At 31.1% G+C, this 15,247-nt stretch overlaps 1 protein-coding gene and 1 pseudogene across 1 annotated transcript; both read right to left on the bottom strand.

Annotated features, from left to right (window-relative positions):
• LOC107022395 overlaps positions 1-10,080 on the bottom strand; it is a 20,544-nt pseudogene extending 10,464 nt beyond the window's left edge.
• A 323-nt stretch (positions 10,081-10,403) lies between these two features.
• Positions 10,404-12,655, bottom strand: LOC107022815 (cytochrome P450 71D7-like). The gene is made up of 2 exons (XM_015223401.2): positions 11,712-12,655; positions 10,404-11,079 (listed from the first exon to the last, which is right to left on the bottom strand). Exons 1-2 carry the CDS (start codon positions 12,600-12,602, stop codon positions 10,456-10,458), a joined length of 1,515 nt encoding a protein of 504 aa, XP_015078887.1. The 5' UTR covers positions 12,603-12,655; the 3' UTR covers positions 10,404-10,455.
• Between the last annotated feature and the right edge of the window lie 2,592 nt (positions 12,656-15,247).

Here is a 15,247-nt window from a genome sequence, read left to right as displayed (position 1 = left end):
GGGGGGGGGGGGGGGGGGGGGGAATTCCTTGTGTGAACCTAGTCCTTCTTATTCATTGGAAGCTTGAGATTCATTTGATCTAGGAGAATATAATGATGCATACACACTCATGAAGGCCTTGAATATGAAGAACTTGAGAAAAATTAGCCAAAGCTTGGTCTTATTGAAGCAAGATGATATATTATCATGATTTCCTTTACTAATTGGCTAGTAAACTAATAATCTTATGCTTGAGTAATAATACAATTAATATATGCTAACTCAGTATCTTACTGTAATATGTACACACTCCAAGAACATCTCAAACAATGTTTAGAAGGTCTGCAGATATTATCCCTACTATTTTGCTAACACCATTAAGTAAATCACAAAAAAGAAGGGGAATCAGGTTTCTCTGTAATAATTAGGTGTGTAGCATCCTTTTTCAATGCATGAATTTCCTGAGTTCGGGTGAAACTTAAGCACTAGTTGACCTGGTCGATCATCAAAATCCAAAGTCACCAAGAACCCTCTTTGGCAATAAGCATCGTTCAAATTGTTCTAATGATAAAAAAAAAACCTTAGTCTTGAAGCCACTCAAGCTTTAATTCAGGGGGAACCTTGCTTTACCTCTCATATCTGCACCAGGTTCACAAGCTCCAAATTGGCATTCCATCCATTCCAAGTATATCTCTCGGGGGGAACAATTCTCATAGGAACAAACTATTATTGTTACTTGCCTTCATTACTGATAAACACATCTCTATTGCACCAAAATGTGTTGAATCTCTTACTTATAGTTGATACTTCTTCGAAATGTTATCCAGAAAAAGACTATAAAAAAAAGCTCTTGGAGGAACGAAAATGTCATGGAGTAGAATTTTAAAAAGAATGAAATTTTATTTTTTTTTTAAAAAAACTCTGTAATTAATTTGTTATTGGTCCTACTGCTTGAAAATATTCACCTGGTCTTCTTGAATTTGGTTATGCTTAATTGATGATCGACCTTATGTTGCTCTTGATGAAGTTTCACATTATAAGAAAACTGAACAGAACGAAAGAGCTAGTGCACAATGGACATACTGACAAAATTATTAATGGTAGTAAATATCTTTTTCCTCCTCACTTTAGTAATCTTCGTCCCAATCCTTATCTCAACTTTTTTGGACTCTTTGATGTGTTTATGTCTATCTCATACTAAAGATGTCATATGCTTTTGAATTAAGGCTAAAACGGATACATATTTGTTTATTTTGTTTCTCATTGAAGATCTTGATTGTGTATGAGGTTAAGATGACTAATATCCTCAGATTTACTCTATTAACTTATTATATTGTTAGCAGAAGTGTACTTGAAAGTGTTGTCCAAGTGGCCACGAGTTAAAACTGATATTGCATTGAATGTTATTCGAGTCCTTTGGTTATTTGTTTTCAATGATGCCAAAAGGGGGAAGTTATATGATGTGGGTTAGGGATATATTATGCATAGTTTGTCATCTTTAAAAAAGGGGAAATTGCTGGGGAATGAGAGAACATGAAGTTTGTAGTTTTGATGATTGACAAAGAGTCTTAATGATTTGTAGTTCTTGATGTGTGACAAAGCATTGTTTATCATCACCAAAAAGGGGTAAAATGTTGAGAAGTAGGAGAACATATAAAGTAGTTTTGATGATTGATAAAGTACTACTTATTATCGTATGTGTACTCTATCAGGTGAACCAGGTTCTCAGACGTGACTACAGACGACTTGTACAATTATGAGGGATTGCGGCAAAGAAGAAAAAATGCAGAAATAAAGAAGGAAAAAAATATGAAAATTGAAGATATTAAGAAGGAAAGAAATAAAGAAGTTGAAATTCAAGTCAAATAAGGAAAGAAAAAAAGAAGTTACAATTCAAGTCAAATAAGGAAAAAATAAATATAGACAAGTTCAAGAAGGAAAATGATTTGTAATTCCTTTAATTCCTTGTAGAAGTTGATGAAGGCAAATCAAACTCTATAAAAGGTTCAAGAAGTTGAAGAAAAAAAATGTCTTTGCAATAACACAAATCGAGAGAATTTTTCCAGTAAAGCAAGAACAATAGCTATTGCAATTCACGAAATATATCATCGTGAGAGCAATAGTTACTGGAGAAAAAATGCAGAGCTTCGTTACACCAATGTAAGGACCAAGATCACGAGTTATGTTCCACTCTGAACTATTGAATACTGAAGTCTGATCAATTAAATTATAGGGTTATTGGTCTCTGTTGATTTGTTCTAGATTTATTATTGAGTTGAAATAATTCGTAGATACTATATCAAGTAGGTTTGAATTCTTGTGGGTAGAGTCTTGAGAGAATTATAACAAGAAGTGGGTTTGACTTCTTGGGGTAGAGTTATGAGGGAGGTTGTGAGAATTGTTAACAAGAATTGAGTTTGACTTCTTGGGTGGTTAGAGTTAAGAAGAGTTTGAGAGTTTTTCTAAACAAAAAGTGAGTTTGACTTCTTGGTGAGTGGAGAGTTTTCGATTATATTTAATCGAAACGGGTAAAAGTTTAGAGTTAGATTCATTGATTAACTGAGTTGTAAATCTTGAATTAATATGAAACTTTGGTGTGGTTTTTTTCCTTCCTTGAGTTAGGAAGGTTTCCACGATTAAATTTATGTTTTAATGTTTTGCTACAAAAGTACAAGAACCTAATTCTTGTATGGGGGTAAGGTTTCATCAGAAGGGAAAATCACATCTCTTTTAAAACATGAAAAAGACATACAAGCAGTATTTATGAGAATTTAATCCCACAACATGAAAAAAAGATTCAAAATAAAGAAAACAAAGTTTATAAGCTAACTAGTAATTACATTCCAGAGGTAAAAGGATCAACTTCTCTCTTAGAAATGTCAAGTCAACAAAAAAAAAGGAGGGGTTTGGTATTCGGACAATGTTAGTGGTTTACAAAGAACATAAGTGATGGAGAAAGTATGGATCAGAGGATCATGACTTTCAGCTTTCCTAACTGATTGTCCACCTTTTCATGCTCAAAAGAGAGAGAAATGGAGAGAGAACATACCGATGCACGTCAACATTGTTACACTAATAACAAGTCATAATTGCCTTCTCAAAACATGTATCACTATAATTTTCACAAATCCTTTTTTGCAAGTTCATATAGAAAATACAAGAAATTTAAACATTGACGGACTCCTGAATATTCAACTTAAGTGAAGCTCATATTGCTCTCTAGTTTTGACAATGAACAAGGATCTAGATGCTATGAAAGTTCCCCATTCAGCTTCTTTTGTTGCAGGAAATTAAGATTTTTATATGAACAAAATGAAATATGATGAGACAAAATATCATTAGATACAGAAAGCTAAATCATAATCAGCAAAACTAAGTTCGCGTCTACTCTAAAACAAACATTCTTATCTTTCATAATAAATTCTACTTACATACCAGAAGCATATCCACCGGTGCATACCAAGTATTCTATTTAAGTTTGTTGTTTTATACTTCAATGTTATACCAATAGACACACTATAGCTGCTATAACATCTTCTTTGGTACAAGAAAAAAGAATTTTCAAAACAACTAAGACAACCTGTTTTAGAGCAAAAACTTGGATGAACAAAATCAATCTCTCCAGTCTATTTGTCCAGCTAAAAATACATTATATAATTAAACTTTTTATCTTTGCAGAAAACTGAAAAAGAAAAACTCATAGTGCAGTATGCATTGATGTTGTTAAACTATTTTAAGCCTAAAATTTTAACAAAACAGTAAATTGATTTTGGAGTAAAATGTTCTAAAAACTAACTAAATTTTAATCCCTATCTATTAATTAATAGTAGAACACGGTATTAGCAACCTATGTATTGAAATAGCAACACAATATTCAAATGATGAGAGAAGCATAGAGTAAAATCAAATTAGGACGTGGACTATTGAACTACATCTAGAGTAATTAGGAAAAAAAAATACCCAAACAAATAAAGATATATTGATTACTATTGCCTAGTGGAGATACAATATCAAAGTTGCTAATAGTTGTGTGATACATATATAGCTGATACATTGTTTGACGATCAAAATCCAGAACTATAGTACCACACTGTTAATGAAGGAGAAAGATAATATTTTGAGTAAATTGTCAAGATTTTTCTCTTAATATATTCATTTAATAATATAAAACGCTTCTTTATGTACTTTAAGAAGTTGAACACTCCTTTATTATTTCATAATCATGATGTCTGAACGAGCTTGAACAATTTTGTCCATCCTTGAGAAAGATATTCAACAGAGTATTAATCTAAATTATTTTATATATCTCTTCAAGTAAAATGAAACAAATCTTTCTTATGGGATATTACCACACCAGCTCAGTCACTCTTTCATGTGTTATATAGCTTAGTAACAATTTTGACTTTTTTTTTTTTGCTTATAAGAGAGGGAAAAAGATTAAATAAAATAAAATTTAGAAAAGACACACGCTTAACCCACTCTAATCATTCCAAAAAGAATGTCGTCATTTTGCCATGGAGGAAAAAAAAAGATAAATGTAGATGCATTGATCGCTTGAACGGTCGTCATGAATAAAATAAATACTTCCTCCATTTCAATTACGTGTATGAAATTTTTAAAAAATATTTTTCGTGGAGTATATTTTCCTTAATATCAGACACACCCTTTTCCTCATAATGAAGTTTCGACGTGGACTTCTTAATCATATGAAGCAACAATAATTTTACACTAACATATAGAATACATAAACTCTTCACATTTAGAGCTAAAAACGTCAAAAGATGAATCAACTTTTTTTTGAGACTTACTAAGTATTGTCCGTGCTGTTTGGCCACAAATATTTTCAAAAATATTTGGAAAAACTTAAAAAATAGTGTTTGACCAAAATATTTGTCCTTATTTGATAAATACTTTGAAAATATGGCATATTCCCAAATACTTTGGGCCAAATTCTATTAGTTGGAAATTTTTTTAAAATTAAAAAGTATACCTAACTTTTCAATTTTATAGAATATATCATAATTTATAGCTTTTATATATATATATATATATATATATATATATATATATACTAAAAAAACTATACTAGTTTGCTCTCCGAATTCACTTTCTTATAGGTAGTAATAGTAGTTTTCATACACAAATCAATGATATTTTTCTTTTGTTTTCTTCTTCTTTATTCAGATTTATCTTAACTGTGTTCGTTATCATGTCTTTTCATGGAACATGTTCATTATAGAACGTTAATAGAAATTATGGGTATTTTAAATACTTTTTAAAACTTGTGGGTACAAATTATATTTCTTTAAAAAGTTAAATATTTCTCCAAAAATCTATGGTCATCATACACATAAATTTTTCTGTGTGTTAATTTTAGCATTAATTACTCATTCTTCCAATTATTTTCCAAAACCTGATACTCCCTCTTTTTCTTATTAAGTGAATTTGTGAAGTCGTACACACTTATTAAGTAAAAAACATTCCAGGATATAATTTAAACCATATTTTTTCATATTGTCCTTTGTAAAATAAACAAATATAACTTTGTAAATATAGTATTTTATCTCCTAGAAAATATAAAACATCATTAAGGGAAAGGGCAAATATAGGAGAAAAATTCAAACATCCATCTTGAAGTTTGTAAATTGCTAATATGGCAAAAAAATTAAAACATCCCCTTTGAACTTCGACCAAATGAAAAAAACCTAAAAATTTCAATTACTATGAAATAGAGGGGTAGTAAATAATATTAATTGGAATATATAGTGTAGTAAATAGTCAAGAAAAAAAATAGCAAAACATATAAGTTTTGTGTTGTATGCTGAGAAAAAATTTCAGACCTTCTTTTCTTTGTTTGTCTGTATGCCGCCTTGAAGCGCAAATAGAACCAAATAACATTCATCAGACACACATGGTAAAATTATATTTATTTTATGTTTTCTTTGTTTTTCCCCATTTTTTGTGTATGTGATTCTGCACGTTATTTTTTTCATGGCAAATACATAATCCTTTTGGAATGATAATTAACACAGGGATTAAATTTATTTTTTTCTCTTTAATTAATTTTATGAGAAATATATAAGGAAAAATTTATGTTAACTATAAAAAAAAATCATTTATATTGTGTCATATAATAAATGAAACCTTAAGTTATACTTTCAAATAGGGCCACAAGAAGAAGATCACTAATGGACAATATATTGATGTTGAGAGTTTTTGTAAACAAGAAGCGAGTTTGACTTCTTGTTGAGTCAAGAGTTTTCGATTATAGTTAATCGAAAAGGATAGAAGTTAACATATAATTTTAATTAATTAATATATAATTTCGGTGTGGTTTTTTCCTTCCTTGAGTTAGGAAAGTTTTCACGATAAATTTTTGTTTTATTGTGTTGCGAAAGAATTATAAAAACCTGGTTCTTGAATCAGGGTAAGGTCTCTTCAGCATTGGGGGTAGAAGCTAACGAGACGACATCGAAATTACCTTGACCAAGAGTTGTGCCTCTCTCCCACAATAATTCCACCATTGAAAATTAATTATGAATTGGATGTGCACATATTATGACCTACTATTACTAACGAGTTTATTTATAGTTATCTAATCCTATTTTAATTTGGATTAAATCTTTCTTACAAAAATGGATCCTCAAAGTTTCTTAAAAGAAGAAAGTTTCTAATTGTTTAAAAATTTAATTATAGCTTTATTTCCTTCTACACTATTCTTCTTGTTTGTTTTCCTATTCTTTTCCTTTTATTTTACTAAATAAATTTCTTAAACAAGATATTTGTGAAATAAATTCTTAATCAAATTAAAGAGCATAATTTAGAGGCAGGAAAATCAATATATTTTAATTTCTTTTCCATACTGAGAAGTACTATATAAATAACAGCAACAAGCCAAGAACAACAATAATAAAATGGTGGAATATATGCAATTAAGTGAAGTAATTGTATAATAAAGAGAAAAAGTTAGAAATATTCCTCAACTTCATTTATTAGTTAATCTTACAAATACCGTTAATATGGAGTTATTCATATCCCTACCCTTAATAAACTTATCATTCATATCCCTCAATTGAATAATGTTAGTTGATTTGGGATTTTCAGTGCAATAGAGTGGTACAAATAATAAGCTTCTAACCTTTTCCCTTTAATAAAACAACTTTCTAGTTTCATTAATACTATTAAGAGGGCAAAAGACGACATATTTCTATGTCTAGTAATAATTTCAAGTGGAACTTCATATTTATCATCGATGAAGTGATTTATCGACACATAAATATATATACTTTTTGTAACCACAAGTTCTAGAAGTGTTTCTTTCATTTTACACTTCGTACTAATCAAATTAGATCATATTAATTAGGACGAAAGAAGTATTTGTAACGATCCGAACCATCGTTGTTTAGGAGGAACAAAACTCGGGAAAAAACTGGGTCATTATCCCGTCAGGGTAGGCCAGATATCACTAGGGCGGCGGCGTCATCGAGGCATAAGTTGGCACCAGAGCATGATAGGCAAAACAGAACGTAAATTACGAGAAATCTTATTTCTCCATCTTTCTAAAATACATCAATAAGTTGTTAAACACCCTAGAAACCTCAAAAAAGTTGCTCTAAGCTTCAGAAGGAATGAGAAAAAGAATTCTAGCTTAAGAATGGTGATATCTTGTGAATTGTAGGCCGAATTCACCGTCACGAAGCCCGAAAAACAAGAATCGAAGTCAAGAACTCCGTGCAACTCTCTGACGCCCAGGTAGGCTAGGTTTTATGAATTTATTAGTTTAAATTTGTGCTCACTATGCAATATATGTGAGTCGATGGTAGGATTTTATGCTTAGGTTTTCGTGTACCGAATGATTTATGATCTAAATCCTAGAAAGAAGCCTTAGACAATGTATTAAGGCTGAGTATGGTCGAATTAGAATTTATATGAGGTGTGCGACGAGGCCCTTGGTAGGTGATGGTTGTGATTCTATGATTGTGTGATGTATTTAGTTGTTGTTTCATTATGTTGCATTGTTGATTCACACTTGTTGTAAATGAGATAGATGAATAATTATATGTCATGAATCACTTCTAGATTGTATGATTGTTGAGAATATACTTGTGAATGTGATTGTGGTGTGTTGATGGATCGGATTGCTACCTTCTGGCATAATTAAGTGGATTGAATTGCCACGTTCTGGCATAACTAAATGAGATCGGATTGTCACGTTCCGGTATAACTATGAGATTGGGTACTACGTTTCGGTGCACTAACAGTTTGAGTTTAGGTTTCATGAGAGGACCAACTAATTGACATAATTGTGATAATTGAAAATTGTGAAATACCTTATTGCTCTTCATGTCAATATTATTGTATATGTTATATTTATGCATGTAAGGTTATGGTGGTGTTGAATCATACATGTTGCATTTAGTGGTTATATGTTGTGGTGTTTTGGGTTTGATTGTGTTGAGCGAACTCGTGGGGTATAGTGAAAAGGCAATGGGTTCAAGTGATGAGTAATGGATAGTGAGGGTTGTTCGTATGTTATAACTGCGAAAGAGAAGTAGAGGTAGCATATGTGATGAAATGTGCTCAGGTGGGTTTCACCTTGAGGAAAGAGATTGGGTGATTAGTGGTAAGGAAGTTTGTCATAGTTTACTATGTGATCATGATTGAGTAATATGACGAGGAAGTAAGAGTATGACGTGTGCGCTTAGTTAGAGTGCTCGTGGGTGAAATTAGGGGGTTCGTTAATGTGTTAGCATATTTAGGCTATGATCAAGAACCGGATGAGTAAGTTGTTTGAGAAGGTGGAATACTGGTGTAAATTGAAGGTATTCTAAGAAAGGGTAAATATGGAGGCGCGAGTGGTTTAATTCATGATCTTACTAGTTGATTTCTTATGTTGGGTTAGGGTTGACCGATGATATCGATCAGTAACGTTTCATTAGGTGAAGACGAAGAAATTCTCCAGCACAGCTTCTATTCTTCCTTCTACATGATAGTAGTTGTGTTTTTTATTTATCGTGTCCAGTTGTTCTCTTAGTAGCTCTTGTACCTGTTTAGACTAGCTCCGTGAGAGTTGTTAAATTACTTTACAAGTCTTAACTAAAAGTGTGTACAAAAAGGTTATTTATAAAAGTCATATTTTTTTATAATTACCTCTTTTTTCTTTAAATTTTCTGCATGTTTAATTATCGGGATATGAGGGTTCTCCTACTTAAGTGTTAGAGTGGGTGTCCGCACGGCCCGGTTTGTTGGATCGTGACAGTATCACCAATGATTGCAATCATTTCCAATTAATTTAAAATTTGACAACTTGTGTTTGGTCACTTGATTTAGGTACTAGTGGATGTGGTCGTAAATTAAAGGAAAAATTACGCAGTTAAACAAATTTATATTACTTAATTAATCATTATAGTTATAGTTTGCTATAATTACCACTCGCGACTAACACTACGTGAGTTAACTTCGAGTTTATATAATTAACCACGTTTATATAATTGGCCACATTTGTATAATTCGCAAATAACAATTCTTCATTTGATTTGTATTTGTATACGATGGTTTGTATTTGTATATGACGATGATTCCTTTAATTATTCAGTTTTATCATCGGATACATTCAATCTTTTTTTGTATAACTTCTTTATGTTTGTATAAACGTATAGTTTTCAAATTTGTATAATATAATTTATATGATGGAATTTGTATAATATAATTTGTTTTATTGTTTAAAGTTCATATGTTTATGTTTGTATCAATTTGTTATTTTGATTTTTATTGTATTTGTACAATTTCAGACTTTGTGTTACACAATTATACAAAAACACGTGAATTATACAAATGTACCCCCGAATTATACAAATGAGATGTGAATTATACAAATTATTGCCTTCTTTCGCTTGCCTCTCTCCTACCTCTCCCAATCTCGTTCGCCTCTCTCCTCCATCTCTCAATCTCGCTCGTCAGATATACAAATACATATATATATTAGTTCATATATACAATTATCTAACCGATATACATATACAATTCACTTCTCCTCACTCTATGCCCTCTCTCGCTCGCCTCTCTCCTCCCTCTCCCAATCTCGCTAGTCACTCTCCTCATTATAACATGTAGCTACGAATTGTAATTAAAAAACTATATTTATGAAGCATAATTAAACTATTTTTAGTGACTATATACGAAACATGTATACTTACGAAGTCAGGCTAAATGTCTATCATGTGGCATCATCATTTTTGAATTACTGCTATGAGTTTTTCTCTTCTTTTAGTTTCCTTTTGTTAACTCAAAAGGAGATCAAGTGACAATATAAAGATGGGCAAATAAAATTAAAATTGTATTTAAATTTGAGATATTGGTGTGAACCAAAAACAATATATAGTAATAGACTTGAGAGAAAAATGTAATCTTTTGAACCAAAATTGTAAAATCAATTGTGCTGCTTATTATTTTCTTATTAAAGTTCATTTTCACGGTTTAGAGCATGACATCCAAACTTTGATTAGTTTTGGCTATTAAATAGAGATCTTTCTCTTTAGCTGCACTTAATCCACTTTTCTCACTCATATCCAAATCTTTTGGAGTATTTGTTCCATATGGAAGTCCCCAGTTGAAGTGGTAGAGGAGTCTAGCTAGAGGTTGTTTAACATTAGCTAAACCAAATTGCATTCCGGGACAAATTCTTTTTCCTGCACCAAACGGGAGAAACTCGTAGTTATTTCCAAGATAGTCAATAGTAGAATTTTCAAATCTCTCTGGTATGAAACTTGCGGGATCATCCCAAACTTCAGGATCTCTTCCCATTGCCCATGTATTGACCAGTACTGTGGCCTTAGCGGGGATTGTATATCCATCAACGATTGTTTCTTCTCGACATTCCCTATGGACTATACTTGGAGCGTGTAGCCTTAACGTTTCTTTGATCACTAACTTTAGATACGGCAAGTTATCAAGATCTTCTTCATCAAAATCAATTTTCTCGTTGAAGGCTTGTCTCACTTCGCTTTGTGCCTTTGCCATAACATTTGGGTGTTTCATCAACTCTGACAATGCCCAAATAATAGTGGTGGATGAAGTCTCAGTCCCAGCAGTAAACATGTCCTGCGCGCATCAACAAATAAATAAAGAAAAAATTACGCGGTTAAGCAAACTTATATTACTTAATTACTCATCATAGTTGTATTTTGTTATAATTATCACTCACGACTAACATTATACATTAATTATGTGGGTTGACTTCGATACATAACAACTCACCTTTCTCCCACTCTCTGTCCTCTCTCGCTCGCCTCTCTCCTCCATCTCTCAATCTTGCTCGCCTCTCTCCTCTCTCCCAATCTCGCTTGCTTTTTATAAATATGCATATGCATAATCTACAATTATCTAACCAATATACATATACAATTCGCCTTTCTCTGTCCTCTCTCGCTCGCCTCTCTCCTCTCTCTCTCCTAATCTTGTTTGTCATATATACATATACATATGTATAATATACAATTATCTAACCAATATACATATACAATTTACCTGTCTCCCACTTTTTGCCCTCTCTGTCGCCTCTCTGCTCTCTATTACATGTAGCTACCTATTGTAATTATCAAAATATAGCTATGGAGAGTAATTAGACTATTTTTTAGTGGTTATATGTGAAAGTTCCCTATAAATAAATAAGAAAACAGAACAATTTAATGATAAAAACAATATAAAAAGAAAATAGTGGGAAATTATTTTACCAAAATCACAGCTTTTATGTGGTCATTGGTGATTGGAAATTGAAGTTGATCATTCTCTTTAATTCTTAGAAAAACATCAACCAAATCTTCACCGCCATGGGCACCATTCCCCTTGATCCCCGCTTCTCTGTTCTTAATATGTTCATTAACAATCCTCTCCAAAACTGAATCAACTTTTTGATGCATTTTTACCAATTTCGATTTAGCTCCACTCATTTTATAAAGTAACTTCCACGATGGAAAGAAATCACCTATATCAAATCCTCCTACTAAAAACAACGCATCTTTCATCAAATTTATCAACTCATCGCGATCTCTACACAATTTTCCAAACACCAATCGACATGTCACAGAGCTTGTGAATCGAACAATTATTTCTGTCATGTTCACTTCACAACAACCCCTAACAGAATCAATTGACGAGAGAACACTAGAGAGCTCATCTTTACGAATTGAGCTAAATGACTTGACCATCTTGGCACTTAAAAGTTCCATTATGCAAATTTTACGCATTTGTTTCCAGTAGTCACCATATTCTGCAAACGCAATATCTTTATTATTGTACATGACAATATCAGTGGATGTAAATTGTGGCCTACTTGCAAAGGCGAGATCATGAGTTTTTAAAACTTGTTTGGACGTAGAAGGAGATGATATGATGACGGTAGGAACTTCTCCGAGTTCTAAGTACATTACGGGGCCGTATTTTCGAGCTAGGTCTCTAAAAATACGATGTGGATTATGTCCACTAATTAAATGATGCAAACTCCCAATGAGTGGGAGTCTCCATGGACCTGGAGGCATGTTTTGTTTTTGGCTTCTTCTCAATTTTCGAAAAATAATAAAAAGGAATGAGAATAAGAGGAGAAATGAAACTAAATTCATCTCCATTGATTTAGTTTGATGAGCTACAAGAATGATGAAAATTAAATTAATAGCTATTGGTGTTGGATGATTTGATTTATTCATTTATGTAATCTTAGTGACCTTTTATAATAATTCCCAAATGATTTCTAGAAGCCTTGAATATTAGTATTAGGATTAGTATTACTAATAAATAGTAATTACTACCGTATGGACTATGGTACTAAATAAATCAAGATTGTTACATTGGGATGTATTTGTTGAAAGTTTTACTACAAAGTCTATAATTGTATATTTTTACTTGACCAATTAGGCCATATGGCGGTAGGGTCGTTGTATATAATAAAAGAAAAAAAAAACTCCTTTAACCACATGGTCAATTTTGCATACATGAGATCATTTCTGATGCATTAATGTGGAACTTTCTCATAAGTGTCATATTTTGACTAAGAACTTTCAGCCATCGAGATGTTTGATTGAAATTTTTCTAAAAAAGAACTAAAAATTGGGGATGAACATTTAAACAAAAAAAGAAAAACTAAATTGTTTCAAGATTTTATTGGAAATTATATTCCTGGTAAATAGAACTCCAAAAGATTGTTAATAAAAGGAAATTTTGAAAAGAAAAATCAATCAAATGTTGTGAATAGAAATGTCAACATGGGTTGATTCAATATCCCAACCCAGCTAAGCACTCATGTGCTTTGAATTTGGACGGAATAGCTAAGATAAGATAAAACTTATCCGCACAGGTCTTTACACCAATTCAATATATGCAAATGAATTAACATATTTTAAAAGAAAAAAAAAGGACTAACATATTAAAAAATTGTTTCGTAAAATATAAGAATACGAGTGACAGTTTAAAATAGTTTATAATTTGTAACTATTAACTAAGTTACATAATATACCATTAAGAACTAAATAACATAATCTACAATTATTAACTAAATTATAATGTATAACTATGAGTAAATTACATAGTCTACAGTTGTACCTAAATTACATAATCTGCAATTATTGATTACTAAATTACATAATTTACAATAGATACAAGATAAATGAAAACAAGAAACCCTTTGGATATTACTACTTTTTAAAAATTTAAAGCTCCTCAATTATATAAAGTATTTACCACAACTCATAATGTGAATAACAATAATATTAATTAATTGAATTATTTAAATTATAAAAATGATTTTCTAGTTAGAAACTAAGCATACTTTGAGCATATTTGACTAAGCTTGTATAATAAACTCATCAAGTTGAGCTATAAACACTTTACATCTTATTCATTTGTTAAGCAAGCACAAACTAATTGCTTATAAGTAAAAAAGGGACAAAACTTGTAAGTTGATTATCCTAGACTTAATAACTTTTTAGTTTTTAATCATTCTTAACTTGATCAATAATTTTAATTTATCCATTATAATTTTGTACAATCTCTAAAATAAGTTTTCTTAATCAGAACCACCAGATGCATTTTCTCACCTACTTTTCAAGATCCAACCTCCGTTGCCTCCTTTTTTGTCAAGCAGCCCATATTGTGTTTATGTTTATATATTAAAATAAAATGAAGAATTTGTATATTATAGTTTATTATTATTATTATTATTACTTATTAATAATTAGAACTAATATCATTGGTGGTCGATGACGTCATTGATTATGCCATTCTTAATCTCTAATACCGATATGGTATCATGATATGGATCCATGATATAGTATCATGATATGGAATCATGAGATAAAATTGAAGGTTTGTTTGAACATGTGGTACGGAATTTTCGTGTGGTATGTTTTCTCATAAACATGAAAATCTCATAAGTTGTAAAACTATTAAAATAGCCCAATTATTTATTCAATCTTATCAAATAAACAAAAATTTATAAAATCGCTAATAAATAATTAGAAGTTATTTGTTCTCCATTTAAGTAATTGTTTGATGTAACTTTAATTTAATTAAAATAAATTGAACATAAACTGTAGTGTACTGGTCTTTAGTATAATCCTCCCACATAATGCAGACAATTTTTCACGTTGAACTTGTGTTTCTCGATCATGTGATTGAGAAGACGAACCAACATTGTTACTTTGAGTCATTTTGTTGGTCAATGTCATTCGCAACTATATTTTAATGCTCATAGACTATAAATAGTTCATCACTTTAACAATCGGTTGGTGTGGGTTAAAGTGACTATATGTTGGTGAGAATAATAAATTTTATGTCGATGAGAATAATAAATTTTAAAAAGTAATGATGTGATTATAATTTTAGAGAAAATGGCCAAAAGTTCCCCCCAAATCTATAGCCAGATTCCCAACTATACACTCATACTTTACGGGAGTCCAATCACCTCCCCTGAATTTTATAAAACTGAAATAGTTACACCCTTGAAAAGCTACAACCACATCTATATTGATCTGTGAATTTCATGCGTTCGACACGTGAAAATTTAATTAATTTATTTTTTTTCAATTTTCTTATAATTTCTTTCCCTTTTTCCTATACTCTTCCAATTTCTTCAAATCCTAAAGCAATTTCTTTCCCAATTCCTTCAAATTTCTAAAGTAACTTCAGCATTACTTTAAACACCAAAGTTCACCAAAATTGGATTATGAGGAACAAGAGAGAGATGAGAGGAGGTGTGGGAAGGTTTTTGTTGGTGTTT

The sequence above is a fragment of the Solanum pennellii genome, chromosome 6 (genome assembly GCF_001406875.1).
Source record: "Solanum pennellii chromosome 6, SPENNV200".
Lineage (NCBI taxonomy): Eukaryota > Viridiplantae > Streptophyta > Magnoliopsida > Solanales > Solanaceae > Solanum > Solanum pennellii.
This window is presented reverse-complemented; position numbering and strand designations above follow the sequence as displayed.

Excerpts from the sequence above, each read along its gene's own strand:
- LOC107022815 (XM_015223401.2), bottom strand. The coding sequence starts at position 12,602 with ATGGAGATGAATTTAGTTTCATTTCTCCTCTTATTCTCATTCCTTTTT. Across the intron at positions 11,080-11,711 it reads ACATAAAAGCTGTGATTTTG|GACATGTTTACTGCTGGGAC; the intron begins GTAAAATAATTT and ends TGATGCGCGCAG.